General features: G+C 33.7%; 4 protein-coding genes across 4 annotated transcripts; 1 reads left to right on the top strand and 3 right to left on the bottom strand.

Moving 5' to 3' along the window:
• Positions 1 to 1,829: 1,829 nt before the first annotated feature.
• Positions 1,830 to 2,499, bottom strand: ND-B12 (NADH dehydrogenase [ubiquinone] 1 beta subcomplex subunit 3). Its single transcript, XM_072521218.1, has 2 exons — positions 2,339 to 2,499; positions 1,830 to 2,229 (listed from the first exon to the last, which is right to left on the bottom strand). Exon 2 carries the CDS (start codon positions 2,224 to 2,226, stop codon positions 1,894 to 1,896), a length of 333 nt encoding a protein of 110 aa, XP_072377319.1. The 5' UTR covers positions 2,227 to 2,229; positions 2,339 to 2,499; the 3' UTR covers positions 1,830 to 1,893.
• A 366-nt stretch (positions 2,500 to 2,865) lies between these two features.
• On the top strand, positions 2,866 to 6,834 carry LOC140434160 (pinin-like). The gene is made up of 3 exons (XM_072522226.1): positions 2,866 to 3,471; positions 3,531 to 3,825; positions 5,697 to 6,834. Exons 1-3 carry the CDS (start codon positions 2,995 to 2,997, stop codon positions 6,176 to 6,178), a joined length of 1,254 nt encoding a protein of 417 aa, XP_072378327.1. The 5' UTR covers positions 2,866 to 2,994; the 3' UTR covers positions 6,179 to 6,834.
• A 5,178-nt stretch (positions 6,835 to 12,012) lies between these two features.
• Positions 12,013 to 14,934, bottom strand: Nop56 (Nop56 ribonucleoprotein). The gene is made up of 5 exons (XM_072522225.1): positions 14,846 to 14,934; positions 14,382 to 14,754; positions 13,785 to 13,983; positions 13,270 to 13,727; positions 12,013 to 12,584 (listed from the first exon to the last, which is right to left on the bottom strand). The coding sequence occupies exons 1-5, from the start codon at positions 14,846 to 14,848 to the stop codon at positions 12,076 to 12,078; spliced, it is 1,542 nt and encodes a 513-aa protein (XP_072378326.1). The 5' UTR covers positions 14,849 to 14,934; the 3' UTR covers positions 12,013 to 12,075.
• A 3,059-nt stretch (positions 14,935 to 17,993) lies between these two features.
• wfs1 (wolframin ER transmembrane glycoprotein wfs1) lies at positions 17,994 to 23,210 on the bottom strand. Its single transcript, XM_072522224.1, has 4 exons — positions 23,040 to 23,210; positions 22,722 to 22,826; positions 20,994 to 21,210; positions 17,994 to 20,202 (listed from the first exon to the last, which is right to left on the bottom strand). Exons 1-4 carry the CDS (start codon positions 23,095 to 23,097, stop codon positions 18,024 to 18,026), a joined length of 2,559 nt encoding a protein of 852 aa, XP_072378325.1. The 5' UTR covers positions 23,098 to 23,210; the 3' UTR covers positions 17,994 to 18,023.
• Positions 23,211 to 23,563: the final 353 nt, after the last annotated feature.

Below are 23,563 nucleotides of genomic sequence, written 5' to 3'. Positions count from 1 at the left end.
AAGCACAATCATACGACCTACGTATGCTGAAAGACCTTGATACGAGGATGAGAGTCCAAAGCCACGTTAAACGAGCAAGTGACAGCAATTAGAGACGAATCGAACGAAGAACAAACGATCAAATATATTACAGAAATAGTGCAAAATGTAAAGGATAAACACTTAAAGACAGATAGATTAATGAAGAAAAAAGCATGGATGACAGATGAGATCCTGAAACTAATGGTCGAGAGAAGAGAAGCCAAAAATGACCCAGACAAATATAAAACTCATTACTTTACATACAAGTTTGTTTCTACTATCAAGACTCTGCTCCCAATACATCTGCTTACTGGGAAGATCATTGTAACCATTCAGAATAAGTACCCTACCTATATGACAATAAAACGTTTCATTTCCTCTAATGTCACTTCTGGATCGGGTTGGTCTTTGAAAAGAGTATACTTGTTAGTTTCCTGGGCCAGATATAATTTTTCTTTAGAATCTAAGCTTGCGAAATGAGATTTTTTAAAAGAGCAAAAGACACTGAACAACTAAGTAGACAGAAATAAAGATTTAAAACAAAAACTGAATATTTACTTGTTCAATGAGAAAATAAAAGAATAGAGAAAAAAATGGAAACAGTATATAAACGGGAAGAATAACATGACTAAACAATCAAATATTAAATTGGATTAATGAATTTGTTTTGATTGTGACCAGTTTCAAAAGAAGAAAAATAAGCTGGTTCTAAGTTTAGGCAAAAATACTGGCTAATCTGCTAAAACTCCAAGCTCACATTAGATAATAAACTGCTCCTTTACAAGACAATCTAGAAACCGATTTGGGCTTATGGCATCCAGCTATGACATACCCTAGCAATGTATTGCTATTATTTCCAACAATTCAAGAATAAAGTATTAAATGCAGTCATAAACACTACATGACATGTTATATTCCCATCAATTAAGAAAGACCTCAAATGCCTTCAGTCAACGAAGTTAACAATTTATAGTACCAAATGTAATTGACAGATAAATGCACTTCCTACTTCACAACAATAATAAAGTGTGTATGTTAAGAAGTTTCAAACCAGATGACCTGATAAGAAACTATCTGCATGGGTGGCAATATATGGGCCCAAATATGGTCATGTATTATAAAAATACTATCAAAACCTGGAATATTCATAGTAAATTCTAGACTGTGGTAGTAAAAGCCTATGAAGTCATACATGTCTGCCTTATTTAATTTATTAAGTTGTCACAAATACTTTACAAAAATTAGAAATATTGTCAGAAAGTGGTTGAACAAAATTAATTTTTAAATATTAATCCAAACGATTTTTGATTTTGAAATTAATTAAAATCTGCATATGTCTTTTATGCCAAAACTGTAAATATTTCATTAAAAAAAAGGCAAAACTTAAAGCTCACTGTCCCAATTCAACAAAATCAAACAATATTTTTTATTTAGTGAACTCTCAGCATTTGGTATAATTTCCATGATTATTAAGTAAGTGCATCTTAGCTGATTTGAATTCCAAGTTAAGTCTGTCAGTATGCGTGTGTGGTTGGAAATATGACTGCGGATTACTAGATTGAGACTGTCAGTAATTTACTGTTACCTGCTGTGGCACTATTATGTTATAATAGCAGAAGCCTTAAAAATTCAAACCTTACAATTGTTGTATTCTTCATTCTTAAAATAAACTTTTCTTAGGCAACTGTTTATTTTGTCTTGTCTTAGGCAACAAATTGAGTAGATATTATTAGTAATAGACTGAAATTTCTTCGTAACTACTTTAAATAATTATAGGTATAAAAATATTTTAAAATAAAAAGTACCAATGTCTTGTTACATTATATTATTCCTATTTACAAAAATCCTACGTTCACAACATATCATACACATTTACTTATGCCCATGTCCATGGCCGTGGCCGTGATCACTAGGATTCATTTTATCATAAATAGCTGTTCCAACAATTGTGAGCAGAAAAGCTCCAACTCCAAGTTTAAATCCTCTAAACACCAGTGTATTTAATCTGCTGCTATGTGTTCCAAATTCCTTGGGATCGTATCTCCAAACTTCATTGCGAAGCCAAGGATCTTTTAGACCATGAGCAGCTAAGGCTCTTTCGGTAGCCAACAGTTCGGGTACATCTTTAACCTTATATATCTTGTAATCGGGTATTGTGTATGGGGCACCGTGACCATGTCCATGACCGTGTCCGTCGCCCCCCATACTCTAAAAAATAAAAAGTTAACCTAAAAATTGTTGCATAATCCTTGTATATTTTCTAGCATATTATTTAATTTTCAAAACCTACTTTATTAATATAAATTAATGCACTTACATGTATTTGTAGAAGAAAAATAAATGTTAATCAATAAAGAATATAATTTCAATTTTTACGTGATTTTGACAATCAGTACCCCTCAAATGTTTTTAATTTATCAAAAATTGATTATGTCTGTCAGTCTGTCACAAACAATAGGCAACACTCTTTACAATCGCTAGTTTTAACCATAGAAGTATTATTAATGTTAATAAGTATCAACGATGTAATATACTATAGCTAGTATATAATAATAATAGTATATGACATCGTTAGTTAATATATATTCTGTTGCCATACTTTATTATTTTATTATTCCTGCCCTTTTCTAAAAAATTAGAACACTTAATAATGTCACATACCTAATAAGAAACAAATGTTTTTTTTATGCTGTGCTTAATGTTAATATTATTTTAATTGTTTTCTGTAACTTTATTTGTTGAAAGCGAATATTAGCAAAGAAGTACATAATTCAAGAAAAATTGACTTAATATCCTTTCTTTCAGTTGCATACCCTGTATTTTATGCTTTCTAACCTGACTGACACTCTGCCACAGTTTAAAAAAGAAAATCCCTAGTCTCATTAATAAATAAATGTCGGTAGTATTCAGTAAATCTGTAATTTAAGTTTTTAAATAAATGAAATATAACGTTACCTATTAAAAACGAACAATATGGGAACAGAAATTTTATCCTTTGGAAATCTACAGCATGAACTAGAAGAAGCAAAAAACAGTTTAAAAGGAGTGGACGAAAGTATAAAAAGGTTAATTGGTAGAGATCCTTCACAATTACCTCCACGAAATGTTATGAAAAGACTTGGTGATGACAAAAGCCGAGCTGGTAATAAAACTCCTGTTAAATCACGGATGTTCACAGAAAACGAGGAGCCTCCTGCTAAAAGGAGAAATGCAATTTCTGTTTTTAATAGATTGTCAGATAAGGTTCCAGATGATGATAGTTCAACAAATAAACAACGGGGCTTAATAAGTAAAGTTATAGTGACGCCAAAGAAAGTGCCTAGTCGGGAACAAGCCCTTGAAGCACAAAACAAAGATGAAAAATTTAAAGCTAGGAATAAAAGAATGTTTGGAGCTTTATTGGGAACTCTTCAAAAGTTTCAACAGGAGGAAACAAAACTTAAACAAAGAGTAAGTACTTACTATCTGTGTGTAATTTTTTGTTACTCTGAATTTTCATTATCTTTTAGGAACAGAAACGTGCAGAGGTAGAGAAAAAAATTGAGGAACATGAAATAAAAGAGAAAGAAGAGGTAAGGAAGGAAAGACAAGAATTGTTTCTAAATCGAAAAAAGAAACAAGCTGAAATTAAATTAATAGAAATGAAAATGTTGAGGACAAAAGAATATACTATTTGGGAACAGAATCAGAAACCAAGCATGAACTTTATCAAAACCAAAGCCAAACCTCATATTTACTATTTACCTCGAAAAATGTCAGAGCGTACTAAGAAAATGCTTGAAGATAGTTCTAAAAAAGTTGAAGGTTAGTAGTTTGAGAAAACATTTAAACAATATCTAATAGCTGGCAACCAGGAAGCATAATCTACATACACATTCGTAAATATGATTGTATAGTACAGGAATTATTTTTATTTTTCTAAAAATCCCAATAGATTTATTCACCAACTACTACTTAAGATTTTGAAACTGTTTTCTTGTAGGATGTTAAGTTAAATATTGAACTGATTACAATCAATTGTGGTTTACTCCCTTATACAATATTATGACTCAAATCTGTTGAACATATTAGTCAGTTTTCAATTATATGCATATTAATCTGATCTTAATCCTTAACTGTATCTGGCCTATTATTTAGGCTCTTGTATTAATCATTTTTTACACAAATTTTAGCTAATTGTTGAACTCTAATGTTACATTTATCTGTAATAGCCCCACCCAAACCTTCAATGATTTTATATATAAAACAATACTATTACTCTGTCCACTGCTTCTATCTATGTATTATATTTCGTGTTACCTTAGATATTGTTAAATTTATGACAAGAGCCAGTGTGAAATTCCAAAATATTAGTATTATTTAAAGAGTTTCATTCTAAGAGTAAAATGACTGAGAACGTCAATTTTGGGACCTAAAAAAGATGCATAATCTTTGCCTCTCCTACCCCTGGGCTTTCCCCTCCTCGTAGGGGGAAAGCAAGAACATTGATTTACCAAGAATCTGTACACTATAGAAAAAAAAGTTTCAAACAAAAAATGTAGCTGAGATAATTTTAAATAAAAATGTTCATTAGCACTTTTGTGATAAATTTTATTGATCTCATGAAAATCATAAAAAATGGTAAAAATCATGCAACATTTATTTTTTTAACGCCTTTTTAGATACTGACTTAAGTTGTGACAAAAGTCAAAAATTTCATACGAAAGCTGTACTCTTCACCTTTAAAATGCATTTTGATTTTTGTCAATAGGACACTCTGATCAAAAGATATTGAATTATTACCATAGACTTAATTATACAAATTTTTTTCCGCACATAAAACATTTTGCTGGTTTTGCTTCAAGGGTTGTTTCCAACAGAACAGTTTATTCTACAGGAAAAGTGCAAATAAACATTTTTGTTCAAAATGATTTCAGTTACATTTACTGTTTGAAATATTTTTTTCTACCACTTACAGATTCTTGGTAAATTGCTGATTTCCACCTCTCCCCTTATGAGGAAAGTTTTAGTGGGAAGCCCAAAGGTATGAGTAGCAAATTTTTTACTTCTTTGGGGTCCCACAATTCACATTTTCAGCAAAATTCAGCTTGTTCTTAGGATTTTTAGAGTTCAGTGACATATTCTTCTCTGAATACTGAAGCACAGAATAGTAAACAATCAGAATGCCCACTCTGCTTGAAAAAATAAGTACGCACATCTCATTCACGCAGACGGAATCAGCCATGTTTTAGTCGGAACCAGTGCTGTTCAGTGACATTTTATCTGGTGTGCATAGACAAATTAACCTGGTTTAATTTATTTACGGCAACTACAGACATAATTATGCACTATTTTATTCGTACTTTTAGTTGAAGAATAGATTAAATTATTTCAAATGTACTAAATTATTAATCTCTAAAAATTTAAATTACAATTCTGTCGTAGCTTGTCACAAATTTCTCAATTCGAGTCTATGTTTCTGTCTAAAACATGCCGTTCACATGCTGACAAACTTCAAAGGCGGCATCTGAGAGTAGGCATTCTGATTGTTATTTATTCTGTGACTGAAGTATATACTAAATGGTTTATATTTTATACCAAATGTACAGGTTTTATACTAAATGCAGTACCTTAAGCTAGCTGAAATAGATTTTATTCTTTTTTGTAAGTTTATTAAATTCTATATATTTTTTTAGAAACGATTGAGAAGAAAAAGAAACAAGTAGCTGAAGAACTGGAACAAATGGAACTAAAAATGAAGAAAGGTTTCGATAAGTTTGGAGGCAAAAAAGAAGAAAAAGAAGACTTAGATCAGATGGAACAAGATCAGGAACATGAGATGGACGATCATGAAAATCAGCCTGAACAAGATCCACCTGAAGAACACCAAGATAGTGACCATAATGGCCACGTTGACGATATACCAGTAAGTAACTCTCCAGCTATCAACAAAGAAGAATCTGATGGACAAGTTGAGACTGAAGTAGCAAGTACAGAATTAAGTAATATTGCATTACCAGATGAAAATCACAGAGCACCCGAAGATCCACACACAGAGGAAAATGGAAATTATTCTTTTAACAATGTAGAATCTGATCAGCAAACATCCTTTCATTCAGGATATTATCAACCTGGAGTTGTACAGAATGACAATTTTCAGCCAGAGGGTGGTGAATGATCCTGAAACTTATTTAACATAGATTATAGTGTTATAATATTTTAAATAAAAACTCTTATTTTAATTCAATTGAATAAACATGCTCCACCCATCTTAGAAAATTTTAAATAAAGGAAATGTTTAATAATGCTGTTATACAGTATTCAAACAAACTAATGTACAATGTAAAATACAGTATATGTCAATGTAAAGTATCCTGGACACAAGAAGCTTTTGGATGGTACGAATAAAAATGGTTATATCAAAAAGTCAATACAATATAATTTCTTTTAAAATTTCAAGCATCATATATGTTCTTCAAGAAGTCTGAGCTTGTGTCATTCAAATAACTGGACAATTTTCAGTAAATCATTTGTGTTTTATCTTATAATTATCTAAATATGTTTTATATTTGTGACACAAAAACACAATTTGTAGATTTGCTTTATAAATCTGTTTAGAGATCCCATAAGGTTTTTCATATTCACTAGAATGTGTAACTTTTGAATGTCTAGGTTTAATTTGAGCCTTGGTTTTGGTATCTTTTGCTTTGGCATATATTGTAATTTATTAATCAAAAAGAAAAAATGTATCATCACTATATAATTTTTTGTATATATGCTGCATATTTCTTTAAATTTTTTGTAATAAGAATTAAACATAAATTATGTCAATCAAATCTTACATATTTTATTGAAGTGAAAACTTCTTTAGCGACGTTGTGCACTTTTTGGATGGGGAAGAAGTATTCATCATACAACAAATTTTTGCGACAGTCACTGCTACAGAAATTGGGCGCAAAGTAGCACAACTCGAGAATGGCTCGACAGATTGTGACATATGAGGTCTTGCTGGAAAGGGGAGAGGGTAAATAGTACAATGACGGAAAAATGGAGTAGGTGGTGCAGTAAATGAGAGGGGAGGGGATAACAATTATATTAAGATAGAAAAAACAAACAAGACAACTGCCAAAAGGCACTACACAGCATCTTCGTGCTTAATGAATGTATAGTTACATACTAGATATCAGATGTCACTGGAGTTGTTCCCAGATCAATACTCTGATAGAACTACCAGGACGGTTGGCCTTTACTCATTACCCAGTCCCCGTGGAGTTCCTACTAGATCAGTACTCTGGCGGAATTTCCAGGATGGTTGGTCTTTGGTCAATACCCAAAGACCCAGTGGAGTTTCCACCAGATCAGTACTCTGGCGGAACTGGATTCTCCCTTGCGGCGTACGTTGTTTTATACAGTTGCCGGTCTTCCATTTCCAGCGCTCATTGATGGTGGTGGGAGTGCGTAGGTACAGGGCGCAGGTAAGTCGGCGACGATGCACATCGTTACACATAGCCTGTATAATCCCAAATACATCCATTTCTGCAGCATCCTTTATTTACATTTATCCTCTGCATTACCCCTCATCGTGTCCCATTCCTTCTGCCACATTATAATCGATCTTCCTCTCATTGCCCCCATATACAGGTGCTACTCTCAAGATACTCATCCTAACTGTCGGGTGTCAGGTGAGGTGTCTTCTGTCCGATTTTGTTAGGACCGCTCTACCCCAGATCGGTACCGCGTAAAGGACAGTCCATAGCACCACAGCATGATAAACCCGCCTCTCGGATTGGGGTCCACCGATATTGGACATGATTCCTCCCAGCGCGCCAGATTTCTACTCAGTTGTACTAGTCACCGTCCATGTGCTCTTACCACTGTCCATTTTGACTCAGTCATACCTAATTATCTCACGCATATTTTTGATGTATATGCATGTTTTATTGATGATCGAAAAGCGTTTGACTGCGTTAATCATCAAAAGATGAACGAAATTCTGAGAACAACTGAAATTTACGAAGAAGACTTACGAATTATCTCAGAACTATATTGGTACCAAAGTCAACAATTGAAATAGAGCACGCAACATCCGAAGATATACCATTATTTTGACGACGTTTCGGAAAGGTCGCACTTGTCATTGTCAAGTCAGGTAGTAGCGCTTCTCGCTGATGCTTGAAGTTAACTGACTCTCCTGGTCGCTGCATTTACTTTTTATAGCCGCAAGGCTTCTTGTGATTGGTCCTGTCTGTGTGTAGGTAGGCGGGGTACTACTAGTCGGTCTTGTGGTCTGATGTATTTCAGAGACTTTTTCTTTAATACCGTTTTTCCGCGAAAATTTCAATATACACTCGCGATCATAAAATCCGGGTCACCTTGAAAATCACCGATATTTCATTTTTAACGAGCTTTATCGTAAATAATAATAACACAAATACAAACTAATGCATATTTCTGGGAATTGTTGTCGGCTTAGCGGTTTCCTTTGCAACAAAAAATTTCAATAGTGCCGATTTCGCGGGAAAGCGCACACTTCCCAATATGAGCCGTACCTGTAACTGCCGCTTGTTTTAAATGTCTCATTTGTGCTTCGACTTTCCGTTCAAATGCAACGAACAAACGTTTATTATTGCCACCATTAGTGTTTATTATTGTTTATTTTTTGCCAAAAATACCCTTGACTGTTGTTGAAACTGAACAAATTGTTGCGCTTGTGAAAGACGGTCACACTCAACGGCAAGTCGCAAGAACTGTTGGCGTAAGCCTTTCTACGGTTCAACGAGTGCTTCAACGCTTTCAGGAGAAGGGTTTGCCATCCAGACGACCTGGCTCTGGACGAAGAAGAATGACCACGGTACGAGATGACCGTTTTCTTGTGTTTCAGGCTTTACGAAACCGGACCTCAACTGCGATGATGCATCGAAATCGTTTACAGGAAGTACGAAATCGCAATGTTAGCGTTCCAACAGTCAGGAGAAGATTTCGTTCTTTTGGACTATCTTCTCGAGTAATGGCTACAGGACCGCCACTTCGCCTGGCGCATCGAGTTGCACGACTAGCTTTTGCTCGATAATACGCGCATTGATGAATTAACGATTGGAGCAAAGAGTTATTCTCAGATGAATCCCGTTTCTGCCTAACTGGATCCGATGGACGGGTAAGAGTTTGGAGGAGAACCGGTGAATGATTTTCACAAGCTTGCATTGCTCCAAGAATGCCATTTGGTGGAGGCTCGGTAATGGCTTGGGGAGGTGTATCTTCCGACTTCCGCACAGAATTACCCTTCATCGAAAAAGGGCCCTTAACTGCACGAAGGGACATTACGGAGATTCTGGAAGAACATGTTATGCATACCATGGCAAGGCTTGGAGAAAACTTCGTTTTTATGCAGAACAACGCGCGAACGCACGTTGCCACGATCAGTATGCAATACTTGGACGAGGTTGGAATTACGAGGTTACCCTGGCCAGCTAGGTCACCGGACCTGAATCCCATCTAACATATCTGGGACGATTTGAAAAAACGTATTCAACCCCTAACATCTCCTCCTAACAAAGGACATGAGCTTAAGGATCTGTTAGTGAGAGAGTGGAATAACATACTACACCACAACATGTAATCCGGAGATAAATTGAGAGAATGCCCCGTCGTCTGCAAGAGGTCATTAGAGCAAGTGGAGGCAATACACGATATTAGTCATTGAAATTTCACTGACATTTTACCACGTTCTGTATTTTCCATTTTTTTCGTATGCCTGTTTTATCAACAATTAGGTTTGTTTTCTGCTTTTTCAATAAAAACAATAAATAACCGTTTTTTTTTCTTTCAAAACAAACATTGATGACAAATATTCCAGAAACTTGAAATTTTCAAGGTGACCCGGATTTTATGATCGCGAGTGTATATATAATAAAATTAGACTTCGGATAGATCCTCGACAGCTTTCTGCAGCTCCCGCAATATTATCATTGTCTATTAATTAACTGTGCTGGGTACTCAGGGTGGACTATTCCCACCTTCATTCCGCTAGTTGCAGCTTTGTAATACATCTGCTCGGTTCGCGATCGTTTCTTTTGCGCACTCTTAGGGGTGCTTGTCTCTGACCTGATTTTTTCCTAAAAGTTTTGGTAAAAGAGGGCTTATACCAATCTTTCTTTTTCGGAGGTTTTATTTGTAGTACCTTTTTTAGAGCTTTCTCATAGGGTATTCCTGATTTCAGACGTCAATGTAACTGCTTCCGAGCCGCGCCACTTAGTCTCCTTCTTTCGACCTCTAGTTTATTGTGATACTTGAACATCCATTTTTTTTATTTTTTACTATTGGTTCCATAAGGTTCCCATGAGTAGCTGGGAAATAGATGTCCACTAGCTTAAGTAAGTAAGGGTTCTTACAACCGGAGGTCGCCTGGTATCCGGAGGGAACCGTTCGAGACCACTTGTATGGTTGTGCATTCTTCTGCACAGTATCTCACACTTTGGATTACTGGTTTTTAGTTAGGTGCAGGTTGTCTCCTGAGGATGTAGGTATAGTGGGAAGAAGGATGGATAAACTTTTTTGGTTGAATTTCCACCAGAACCATCTGGTACAACCAGATAGGAATGGGTAAACTGTTTGCTAACAAAGTGACTTTAGTGTAGCAGTTTTCTCACATAAACTTTTCTTATGCGAAGGTCCATTAGTTTCTTTATTGTTTTAGAAAGTTATTTTGTAAGAAAAGGTCCTGGAATTTTTATGATTTGTCAGCCATCAAATTTTTTTCCGAAACAGATTTTCCTGGCCTACTCCAAACAGGCTTTAAACAAATAAAAGGGGAAACATTCCATGATAGAACCAAAAAACAGACTGGGCCATAAGCCTCCTTTTCTGTTTTCCTTGGTAGTTTAGTTCTGAATTATTCAGAATAGATATTTGGGATTTTTACTCTTATATATGACTTTTGACATTGTTATCTTTACCAACTTTATCAGCTTAACAGGAATTCTGAAGTATTGCATTGCTTCATATTATTTTATCATATGCTGCTTTGAAATTTGGAAGGACTCGAGGCAATCTGGTCTACTGTTGACATGTCTGAATCCACTTTTCAGCCAGAATTTCTTCAAATTATGGGCTCAATGTGTATGGATTATGTTATATGATTGTTATATATTGTAATCAAGGCGGTTATCCCTCAGTAATTGTCACATTCAAGGTGATCAATTTTTGCGTTTTCTTTTACCATACTTTTACCTATAATTATGTGGATTTTGTTTCTCCTTCATATTTGCTTTTACTGTCACTACTAAATACTTACTGCATTGGTAATACCACACCACAAATTACTGCAGAAAAACGATAAACTTTAAAAAAAGGTTTTTATTTTAATCCAAACATAAAATAACCTAACAAAACATTTAAGTATGTTTTTGATTTGACAAATTATTCAAAATTGAATATTATTTTACAACAAATGCATAAAATCATTTTCTTATTTATTTATCCTATTTATAGTATATAAACTTACATAGTATAAAAATATTAGCACATTAAAGTAGATAATCTTTGAAACATCAAAACGGTAGTCACAAAATTCTTAATTACATCAAAAATTGCTCAAATCACACATTTTTGCTGTTTAATCATAGCATTTTTAGTTTCCTAGAATTTGAACTACTATAAACATGAAAGCAATAGTTTAATAGAGAATTAATAATAAACCCCATTGATTTTTCTCAATATTCTACAACACCATCTTCTCTGTAACATAACTAATATATTAAAAATAAGTAGAGGTCACTCTGCTGAGAGGTTCCAGCCGTTAGAAAAGGAGAAAATGTGCAAAGATAAACTAATAAAATATTCAAATGATTGTCTATGTACATGAAGAACACTCTACAACAATATATTGAAAATATAAGATCAAAATGGATACAATGACACCAATTCAATACTCCCTTCCATAATGATTATAGCAAATCAAGCATTTATAATTTTTCATAAAATTTTTTAAAATACCTATTATACCTATATACTAAAGGACTTGGATCTCTGATTTGATGTAACAAAGAGTACCTAAATCAATAACTACATAATAAGAACCTACTCATCTTGTTCCTTATTTTTCTTCTTTTTCTTTTTCTTCTTTGGACTCTCTTCACCCTCAACAGTTCCATTCAATTCTGAAGCTTGACTATCATCCAAAGAAATAGACTTCTTCTTTTTCTTCTTTTTAGGTTCCGATGAGTCAACACCATTAGCTTCTGCATCCTCAACTGTTTCATTTGCAGCTTCTGATTTCCTCTTTTTCTTTTTCTTCTTCTTCTCTGACTTCATTTGTGCTACTTGCTGCTCATACTCTTCTATAGCTTCTTTCATTACTTCGATGTTTTTCTTGGGAATATCGCCGCTTTCATAGAACTTTAGTCTATCTTCAACTTGCTGCCGAAGTTTTTCTCCAAACACTTGTGATGGCTGCTCTGAAAAGCAATCTATTCTAGATGCAATTGAGCATTTGTTTGCGAGGTACCTTGAAATGCGACCTTTGTTTTTGGTGCCAGCACGTCCTATGAATGTGGAGTGGAAGATCAAGCCATATTTGGGAGTATTTCCTAAAAAGAAAAAGCAGAATTAAAAAATGATAAGATTAATTATGTTAAAATTACGCTAACTTTCTTTCTTAGTTGATATTGTTGTTTAGTAGGATTATTAGTACTCATTAGTAATAAAACTGTAAAGGATAAGGTATATGAACATATTGGGAAGAGAGATGACATGAAACTTTAAAAACAACATATAAGGACATAGATTTTATAATGGATCAACTCCCTAGATACCCACCTTCAAAATAGTGTCTCTTTAAGGAACCCTAGCCAGGTAGATGGAGTATAGAAAAGAAGAGAAGAGAGCCTTCCTAACATTAATCTACACAAAATCTTAATGTTCCTGAAAGGCTTTCTTTAAGAATGTCCCAAGGTATAACAGACTAAACATCGAAAATAATAAAAATTTTAGGATTTTAACTCTTAAAACATAGTAATATACATAATAGAAGCAAATAGTTTAGTATTTCAGTTGTATTTTTCTACCTATCTTTCTCGCTTTGCAATCTTGGCCTCCATTGAGGGGAGGTCAACACTATGTATGGTCCATCTCCATAGATCTTTATCTCTAAAAAGGCAGCAGGCTTAAGACCTCAAAGAAGATCCCTAACCAGATTGATTTGACTAAATCAATTATACTTATGACACTTATTCAGTTTAGTTATATTCAGTATGTTTTAAAACATGATCTTACCTCTTGTTTTCAGTGCCCTAAATAAAGCCTTCTCAGCACCCAAAATCTGAACTGTAGAAGCTGGATACTTAGCAAGATTAGTAAGGGAACCAGCATGAGCAATCAACCTAGCACCAACTTGATCTCCAATTAGTGTTGCAAGATTTGGAGCTACATCCGACATCTTGGTCCTTAAATATTCTGCTAGCCGTTTTCTATAGTCTGACAAAGACACAACTCTAGTAGCAAACATTTCGATGTTCAATAAATCTATGTCACTTATGTCCATTCCCATACTAGATCTTGAAGCATCTAAGATGGCTTGAGCTTTACCAGAGTCCATTGTGAGTTCTTCTAGGCCTTCCAGAGATTCTTCTGAAAGAAGTTTCCTGTTCTTAATAAACTGGGCTAATCTTGCATATGTGTAGTTTTCTGGAACAATTTTCACCAACTCTGGGAAATGGTAGGAATACCATTCTCTAAAAATACAAGAATCATCAGAATATTTATTACATAAATATATACAAACCACCTACCTGATTCTCATGGAAAAGGTGTTAATATCCTTATCAAGTTGATCCAATAGGGCAATAGATTGAATAATCATATTATCTACTCTGTGGACATTAAACTTTATTTTAGCACGTGAGTATGAATGTCCCAAACCCAACTGAGCAACTCCTGAACTTTTTAAAGTAAAACCTTTTACTAAGTGATGAAAGTGTGCACGTATACCTAAAATAAAAGCAATATATCAATATAACCAGCGTAAAACAATTGATAAAAGCTAGAGGAACATTTTCAGCTTTTAAAAGTAATAACAATTAAAAAGGATCAAGAAAAACTAAAATAAACATAAAGAGTGACTAATTATGAATGATTTAGAGCTAATATTTAATAGTAATTCAATAATCTTCAATATAATATGTAAGATATCATAAATACATGTGTAAACAAAAAGAAAACATAGATCATTCCACACAATAAAAACCCTATGAAAAGTAACAAAATGATGAAAGATATAGGTGAGGATACAAGGAGCCAAGAATTAAAGGTGTAGATCAAAAACAGTGTTAGAGCTTTTTCAGATTAGAAGATATTTAATATACTCTACATAAATTTTCAAAGCTCACCTCTTACAACTTCTGGAACTACACCAATATGGCTACAATTAATACCCAAAGCTTCAGTAATGGCAGCAGATAGTTTTGGGTCACTCACGCCCAAAGTAACTTTGTCTTTTTTGCTTCCCTTGGGAATGGTTACATCTAAATATTGTTGTAGCTCTTCGGGAAGAATACCCTCGGAAACAGCGTTAACATTTTCCAACGCTGTTACAGCTGACCTAAATGGGCAAAATCCAACAAGTTTCACGATACTGTTAAATCGACTTATATCGTAGACTGCGGCTTCCAATTGCGGAAGCAACATTCCAATTTCTTCGAACTCTTCAACTTTGAAGACTCCATACCCCGCAGCATGTTCAAATAAAACATAAAGCTTCGGCTAAAAAAAAAGTTTGCCTTTAAAATGAATTCTTACATTGTGAACTAGTATAAGTTTAATAGTATTCACCGAACAAATAAGAAATATTTACCATTTTGTTTAGTTTCCCATTAATGTTTGGAAATAAAAAATCTTCCACACACGTGCAACACACAAAATAACCTCACAATTTCTGTGTTTCTATCTTCTCATTCTCATACATCAATTCCTGTCATCTGTCAAAACTTTCGTGGCAAACTCACGGATGGCATTAGACAAGGAAAGAGTATACAGCTCTGTCTGTGTTTAACTCATTGTCTTACCACCATAATTTGTTTCTATGCTGTGGGCTTATTTAAATCAGTTTTGTTTCTCAAAAATGAAAGTTTTGCTTTCTAAAGTATCCTTGTCTATTTAATTCACATTTAACGAATATAAAAAACTTTTATATTTCCGAGTAAACCAACGACGAAAAGTAAAATATCTTTATGAGTTTAGGTTTAGTAAACAAACTGTAAATAATTATTTAGACTTTCTCACGGGATACACGAGATCAACAGTTAAATAAATCATAAAGCAGTATTTTCTTATGAGTACTACCACATTATAATAAACAATAGAATGCCCACTCTACTTGAAGAAATAAGTACGCGCATCTCGTTCGCGCAGACGGAATCGGCCATGTTTTAGTCGGAAGCAGTGCTGTTTAGTGACATTTTATCTTGTGTGCATAGAAAAATTAACCAGGTTTAATTTATTTACGGCAACTATATAGACATAATATGCACTATTTTATTCGTACTTTTAGTTGAAGAATAGATTAAATTATTTCAAATGTACTAAATTATTAATCCCTAAAAATTTAAATTACAGTTCTGTCATAGCTTGACACAAATTTCTCAATTCGAGTCTATGTTTCCGTTTAAAATATGGCGATCGTGTGGTGAAAAAACTTCAAAGGCGGCATCTGAGAGTGGTCATTCTGATTGTTATTTATTCTGTGATACTACCGAGACTGTGACCCATCGAGCAAAAAGACAATGTCTTTTTGCTCGATGCTGTGACCATAGCTAAATTTAACCGAGTGGTAGTGTGCTATGACTGTGACCGAGATAAATCAGTGTCCTTGGTGTAAATGTCACAGACAAATAAAAACTTTATAAAACGTGTTGCATAATTTTTTAATTTTAACGTCACAATAATGAAGTAAGTCAGCTCGCCATTAAAACAAACAATGCGTTTTTTGAGACAAAAGTATTTTACAAAAATGAATATTAATTTTGTAAAAAGCAGAGGAATAATACTTTTGTAAGAATCAGTCGTTAATAGTTAATTTACATATATTTTTATTAACTAAACTTGGAACATCTTTATAGAAGCCTCCAGAATATAAATGAAAATGAAATGTTCAAAAGAAAAAGCATTTTGATAAAAATCAAAAAAATTTTGATCAGTAAACTTCAAATCCTACCTAATTTAAATAACTTTTGAAGTTATACTTCTATACGCGCGCTCCACGTTGGAAATTTGTATGGGAGTGAATCTGTGAAATCATTACATATGTAAGATAATGAGTAAAGCTGGATTTATAGTTTGACGGACTGTAGACGTAAACGCACTGCAGGCGTAACAAACGGACTGTAAATATTATTTAAATTTATAAATCGACGGAGTGGAATTTTTTCGCATGAGTAGAAACAGTGGCTAGAGTTGGTGACCATGATACTATAATATTCTTAGGTGTGTGTGAGTACACACTGATAGTAAATTCTGGTTTTCAAATATTGTTCTATTTTAGTGCTTTTCAAGATCCAACTCAGTTTTCCAAATCCTACCCACGCTAACCTTATTCTTCTGGTAATGTTGATTGGTATAGCTTTGGTTTTCGCATTTATTTGTATTTTCATTGTAGCTTTCTTGTAAATATTATGTATGAGCATTCTGTATCGAGAGTCTATCCTGCAGTAGTTCCTAGCTCTCTCTATTGCCCAAAGTTCTATGGAGTCGAATGACTTTTCATAATCAACGAAGTCAATGTATAATGTGATATTCATTGGCTTTCCCTATTAGCGTTCTGACTGTAAAAAGATGATCCCCTGTACTGTAACCCATTCGGAATCCTGCCTGCTCTACCGGTTGATAGCTATCGAGCTTCGACGTTACCCTATTAGTTATTACTCTCATAAACAGTTTGTACATTAGGGACAACAGGGAGATTGGCCTATAGTTCTTCAAATCTTCCCTGTCTCCTTTTTTGAAGAGAAGTATTGTCAAACTTTCATTACAATCATCTGGGACTTCTCTGTGAAGACATTCGTTGAAAAAATTTTCAATTCTTAATTTCACTCCCCTTCTTAAACATTTCTAAAAGTATCCCATCTGGGCTCGGAGCCTCATTGTTCTTTAGTTGTGCCGAACAGAAATATTCCTACTATTTGATAAATATATATAATTTCCATGTGCATGTAAAAATTTAGATTTGCTTATTAATCTTGGTAGGTCCTTATGTAAATTTGCTCCAGTCGCAATTGGATGCTTACAAGAAATTGTTAAAAGTATCGTTATAATCCGTCGTCAATTAGATTTAAATATATAACTAGCTATTCACAAAAGCAGGCGAAGTTGCTCCTGGAAAAATATTAGTTTGGTTCAATAAAAATTATTTGATATTTTCAACTAACAAACTTTTTAATATTAATTAATGTGACTTTTGCTACAAAATAAGCTTCCAAATTAGAGTAATGGCAAATTTAAATTTGATTTTACAGCTCCATCTTTCCTATGGAAATATACTTTAGACCACACGACGATATATTGAAATAATTTATTTATTTCATAAAACATATTCGGCACTAATCAAATAATAAATGATAGTCTAATAACGCTAAAAACAAATAAAATGAATTAAACAATAAATAAGTTTATAATTGTATTTATAGCACCCTTTGCAACACTCGTGCCTCTAGCGGCGATTGCTGAATTAGACGTTGAAAAGTAGGCACTAGGCACACAAACGATGCATTGCAAATGCACAATTTGAACATCGGACAATATTATTGGTTATTTGACATGCCCTTTAAGTATAGCTTTTTTGGAAAGCACTTTTCTTGCACATACTGCATAATATAGCTTTTAATACTGATTTATTGCAATAATCACACAGTAGAGTTGTATTGCACATGTTTAACCTCCAAAATCTTCTTCTCTTCTCCGGATAGAAGGGATTTTTAGGCTATAGGTTCACGAAATAAAACACCGCCTTAATAATACTCTTTTAACATTTATTGGAATTACTTAAAGATCAAAAACGGCCTAAAAATAACATTCAATATAAACTTAACGCCAACGCGGGCACAATTCATCACGCTATAAATATTAATACTAGATTCGTAAGTTAGTTTCATTTCATCGAGCGTATTATCTTGACAAGAAGAACAACTCAACGCTTCCAATTGCACGTGCGGTTTCAAACCGCCCAAAATTGCGTCCGAACTGTCAGCCTCGTTGTTAAACAACTTGCCCTTGAACCTGATATGGTCGGTGGGTTTTAATTTGAGTACGAAATCTTGGAAGTACTCGTTAACGACTAGAGTGAGCTCCGTGGCTTTGGCCCATATGCCTGAGTGCATCTTCAATGTAATTTCAAAGGTGTATTTGTTGTATTTCTGCAAGGTGCATTTATTTACAGAGCTTACGATGTCGTAGAATGCCAGGCAGTTGTCTCTGGCTATTTCTGGTACTCGATCGCAGTCCGATTTGTTTTCTTCGCCGTACATACAATAAAAATACTCGGAGAGACTTTTTGGCAATTTGTCGAATATACTCTTGTATCTATTTGATACTGACCTCAGTTTAATTTCACTGATGTAGCCATTCCACTGTATGGTGACACCTTCTAGATCAACACATTTTATTTGAGACAAGGCGATGTTTTCTTCTTGCCAAACCGGCTGATGACAAAACGTTTGGTATATCTCCCAGCTCATTACCTGTGACGACTTCTCCTCATCGTCGTAGTAGCTTATGTGTTCTTTCGAAGAATTTATTAGTATAAAGAACGCCAAAACCATCAGTACGATCTGTATTATAGCTGTATACTTCTTATATCTTGTCTGGGCACATATGTAGCATATCCCCAGTCCCAAAGTACTCAAAATAACAAATATACAAATAGTGTAAATAAAATTAGAAGTGATTATCCACTTCGTTAAAGCTGCTACCGGTAGAATAACGCTAGTAATGCCTACCAAAGGTAAGAATAGAACTGCGCCGACCAGAGCGAGAGTTCCTCTTAAGAAACCAAACATAGTGGCGCCTTGTGAACTGATGATGCAGATCTGCAACCAACTTAAAGTTACACAATGAGGTATCAGAGTCTTATAAGTGCCTCTCCAGTTTTGCTTGTGAGCTATCTTCAGGAATATGAGAGGTATGCAAGCATAAAGAATGAACCTGAAACTAATGCAGAACTCTATACCGTTTCCGATTATGTAACTGGGAAAAGTTGGGACATTTAGCTCTAGGAATCTCCAGCCCTGAGTTACAACTGGGTCTGTATCATAAGGATACTTCGCTAAGACGTTTATTGCAAAGCTGAACAACACTGACATATCAAACACCATTTTGGATCTTACTTTTGGCATGAAACCCAACAGTGTCATGAAAGTTAGCAGGAATGAAATTATAGTTAACTCAGATTGTAGAATCCACTGCTCAGAAATAAAAGAATAGACAAACAAATTCACTAGAAGGCTTACAAAAAACTGACCGTAAGGCTTCATGTTGTTTCTGATATACTGGTACTCGGTTTCACTGGCGTTCAAGTTACCGCCGGAGTAACAAATGAACAATCCAGACCACAATCGAAAATCAGTGAACTCTTTTTGGTTCTGCAACATTTGAAACGTCGTACAAACCATTACTGCGAACGAAATGTAATACAACAACATCGGTAAAATATACAAAACATTATCGGAACTAAAAAATACGTAAACTATCAATAACAGCAAAATTTGTAGTTCGGATTTGACTAGAGGACCTAAGAGCGGCCAAGTCTTCTGCCCTAGAAATTGAATCAATTTAAAATAGAGTATTTTTAAAACCAACAAAGGATGTAGTATGGACCTATGGACGTACGGAATATGGTCTAAAGCTTTTAGGTCCGGGTTGGACAAACTTAATATGCGATTGACCTCCGGTAACTGACCATGTGAGTAGTCGACAGCGGCTGCTAGTAGATGATCCTCGGTTAGTTTTTCGTTGGTACTATCCGATCTTTGCGACCAGTCTGTTTCTTCTTCAGATTCGCTACTGAACTCCTCATACTCGTTGGTTAATTTACCCAGTCCCCAATTATCTTCGTCTATGTCGTTAGTTTCTGTTGATTTTGAGCACGTTTCCCCACGATCGATAGCTAACATCTTCCTTTTCAATTGGTAGGACGTGATGTACTCTCCTCCATTTGACAGGCTGAAAATAATACAAAGTAAAATGTTTCTGCAAATTAATACGAATATCGAAATATGTAACATACACTGGTTATGTGAGTAAATACAGGGTCAAAAAGGTCATTTTCTCATGTAATCTTCGTAATAAAATCTAAAGTTCATTCCTGAGTCTTTTTCAGATCAAGTGACATTTGACTATTTTTCTACTAATTAGTCTCCTTGATCGTCCTCCCTCCTTTATAACAGAGTTTCAGTTCTTTATACCGTTCAAGCGTGACCTTAAAAAGTATCAGAAATTACTAGAATGAACCTTACATTTTCTTTAGAAATGTACAAGAAAAAATGACCTATTTTTTGATTCTGTAGGCACATGACCTATTTACTTATGTGTGGATTTTAAAAACAGTTTTTCAATATTATAAATTCTATGGATTAATGGAAGATGTTACCGTTTTTCAAGTTTTTACAAGAGTAGTGTGTGACATCAGATGTGAGGTAAATATAGTATGTGTGTTCTCTGTCATATATCTTTAAAACATGGAGAAAATTGAGAAACATTGGGGTTTTATCACATATACTGACCAGAAAAGGTTTAAAGAAGACTGAAAAATGAAAAAGAGACCAATTTGATTTCATTTAAATTATCTGGTGAGATTATTGAATTTAGCAAACTATGTCAATATATATTTAAATTTTAGGAAAATTTCCCTGAGGATAACATAAAAAACATAGTGCACTAGGACCATAACCTAGCCCCTAATCTATAACTATAACTAAATAACTAGTCTTTTATTAAGTATAAAAAAGTATTACCTTGCAAACATTTCTCTAGCAGCTTTTCGGGCCAATTTTTCATCCTGGGTCATATTGATACATGATTTTACATCCATGTAATTGTGCTCTGTAATGCCTTTCCCACTTTGAAGGCATGATTTTAGAAGATTAGTTGCTTCGATGTTGCCTTGTTTGGATGCTTTGATTAGCCAATAAACTCCCAGACAAGCATTTTCTTTTTTATCGGGTTCAACTTCTACAAATCATAAAGGTAGATTAGCAGTGAGCATAGTAGTTATATAAGAGTTTGTTAAAAAGTTTGTCCTTCCAGCAGTGGAAACATTATTCTAAACAGAAACATATAATTTAAATGAGATAATGTTGAATGGTTTGTAATGTTTTTAAATAAATAATTTAAGCAGTAGTACTGGAACTTTTTGAACAGCTCCAGTATATTATTTCATGTTTAATTCTGCATGTAATGATAATAGCTTGAAAATTAAACTAATATTCAAAATTTTTTTATAAATCATGTCCTCTGACCAAACAAATTTTTGTGGCAATCAGCAACATATTCTTACATTAAATTTATTTATAATTTACCAAAATTTTTTTAAATTAAATAAAATTACCTAGTAATCTTTTATTTAAATGAATGGGGTTCCCAAAAGGTAATTCATGTATCATCACTGTTTCAATAAAGAATTCATTTGTAAAAATGATTATACAAATAACGACATATTTTTTCTATAAACTTTTGGTAACTAAAACCGCAAATATTAGAATGTATATCTGGGACAACAACTGAGTCCATTTGATCCTTCAACTGAATGACTAAAACAATAAGCAAGCGGAGAAGTTCTGGTATCTATGTAGTAAATGACAAACAATGAAGAAGCCGATAGAGATGTAGAAAAAGAGTTGCTAAGGCTAATAATGAATTTGCACAAATGAACAGATCAAAATCAAGCTTTAAGTTTTTACAAACATTTGCTTTCTTATATACTTTGAGTATGGTAGCCTAAGAAGATCAGTAATACTAAATTATGGTAGACTAGACTGAAAAAAAACTCAGTCTTCTCAAAAAAATTAATATAGACATCTAAACCTTATACATCATAGGGGTAGGTACATAGGAGGTGAAATCTTATATGATTTCACCACCCTTTGTGTTCATGGTCATACACTTTCCTCAGGTTTAACATTCTTTGGCTTTGACAGCAACATCTATAAGTTCTCATAGTATTTAGATGTAAGCTCACCATTTCAGCTTTTGAATCTGTATACATTCATTATATTCTCTAATTTCATCAATATTCTCCTAAAGATCTTGAATTTTATGATCCTTAGAGCATTTTCGTTCCTATTTGTTATATATGTTACACCCTGTGTAGGTCACAAAATTGTATATTTCTATTTTGCTCTTTCTAATAAGGTCTTTGCCTTTTAGTAACTTTTGACATTTCCAATCCATTCTATCTATATCAGCCTTTATCCTTTCATTTATGACACCCTTCTGTTGTGTAATATTTTAAATGTTATTCCAAATATTCAAATCCTTTTACTGTTTGTCTATCACTTTATACTATGATAACTGTTTCTCGAAACTGTCATCATTAATATAAATAAACTTTTGCTAAAAAAGTATTACTTTTGATTAAACACTTTGTTGTTTAGGACTTATTATACATGGCTATAAATGTTGTTGAATCAATATTTAATCTGTTAAAATAGAACAAGCTAATATTTGTATATTTTGGTTCTTACCACATTCTTCATCCAACAGTTGTTTAGCTAATACAACTTGGGACTCAGGGCAACCATCAGATGCTAGCTGGTTCCTTAATCTTTTAAGGGAATATTGGGAATTATCTGAAAAATGTACTTACTTTAGGCAAATACCTGAAATGTTATTGTGTTATAGGTCAAGGGTTTACACTATCCATCAGACAGTAATACTGTCTTGAACATAACTACCGAATTAAATTACATTTGTTTTATTTGGACCAATTACATTGTAAATCACAAGGTTTCTTCAATGGATAATATATCCCCAAACATGAAATAACAATTATGTACAATTACCACGTAATGTCCATTGTTTTCGACCAGATGCTGATTTTTTCGGTACAACACCGGCCATGATTCTTTCACAATTTTACTTAATATTCATTGTTCAGCGTGTTGTTAAATTTAGCTTAATTATGACCATAACATTCACTCAAGGAAATGTGAAATGTCAATAAAACCAACAGCATAACGAAGACGTATTGATGGTTGCCTACATAACACATCAATCATCCAAAATCAAAATATTTTGGATAAAAATTATGTTTAAACGAGACTACAATATAATTATGTATAATAATATAATGGAAACGTAAACTACTACAAAATTTATTATTCCTGATTGGACACATGAACTAGTTTTAAGTTGAATCAGTCTTGAATTTAATTTCTTTGGACCTGGTAAAATTACCTAAAATTTGAGCAAAATAACAGAATAAGAAATACTTGGTTTTTATTCTGTGGTAATATAAACGTTGATGTTTGTTGAGAAATCCTGTGATTTCCATTTTTATACCACCACTACGTGATAATCAAATGTG

Source organism: Diabrotica undecimpunctata, chromosome 2 (assembly GCF_040954645.1).
Source record: "Diabrotica undecimpunctata isolate CICGRU chromosome 2, icDiaUnde3, whole genome shotgun sequence".
Classification (NCBI taxonomy): domain Eukaryota; kingdom Metazoa; phylum Arthropoda; class Insecta; order Coleoptera; family Chrysomelidae; genus Diabrotica; species Diabrotica undecimpunctata.
The sequence above is the reverse complement of the archived record's forward strand: the minus strand, read 5'-3'. Positions and strand labels throughout refer to the sequence as shown.

Bases quoted from the DNA above. Each gene is read 5' to 3' on its own strand.
- Nop56 (XM_072522225.1), bottom strand. The intron at 13,984-14,381 runs GTGAGCTTTGAA...CTTTTATTTTAG, and splicing joins AGTTCCAGAAGTTGTAAGAG to GTATACGTGCACACTTTCAT. The intron at 12,585-13,269 runs GTAAGATCATGT...TTTTCTTTTTAG, and splicing joins TAGGGCACTGAAAACAAGAG to GAAATACTCCCAAATATGGC.
- wfs1 (XM_072522224.1), bottom strand. From the start codon at position 23,097: ATGGCCGGTGTTGTACCGAAAAAATCAGCATCTGGTCGAAAACAATGG. The intron at 21,211-22,721 runs GTAAGAACCAAA...TATGATTTGTAG, and splicing joins ACTGTTGGATGAAGAATGTG to AAGTTGAACCCGATAAAAAA. The intron at 20,203-20,993 runs GTAATACTTTTT...TATTATTTTCAG, and splicing joins GCTAGAGAAATGTTTGCAAG to CCTGTCAAATGGAGGAGAGT.
- ND-B12 (XM_072521218.1), bottom strand. From the start codon at position 2,226: ATGGGGGGCGACGGACACGGTCATGGACATGGTCACGGTGCCCCATAC.
- LOC140434160 (XM_072522226.1), top strand. From the start codon at position 2,995: ATGGGAACAGAAATTTTATCCTTTGGAAATCTACAGCATGAACTAGAA. The intron at 3,472-3,530 runs GTAAGTACTTAC...ATTATCTTTTAG, and splicing joins AAACAAAACTTAAACAAAGA to GAACAGAAACGTGCAGAGGT. The intron at 3,826-5,696 runs GTTAGTAGTTTG...ATATTTTTTTAG, and splicing joins TAGTTCTAAAAAAGTTGAAG to AAACGATTGAGAAGAAAAAG.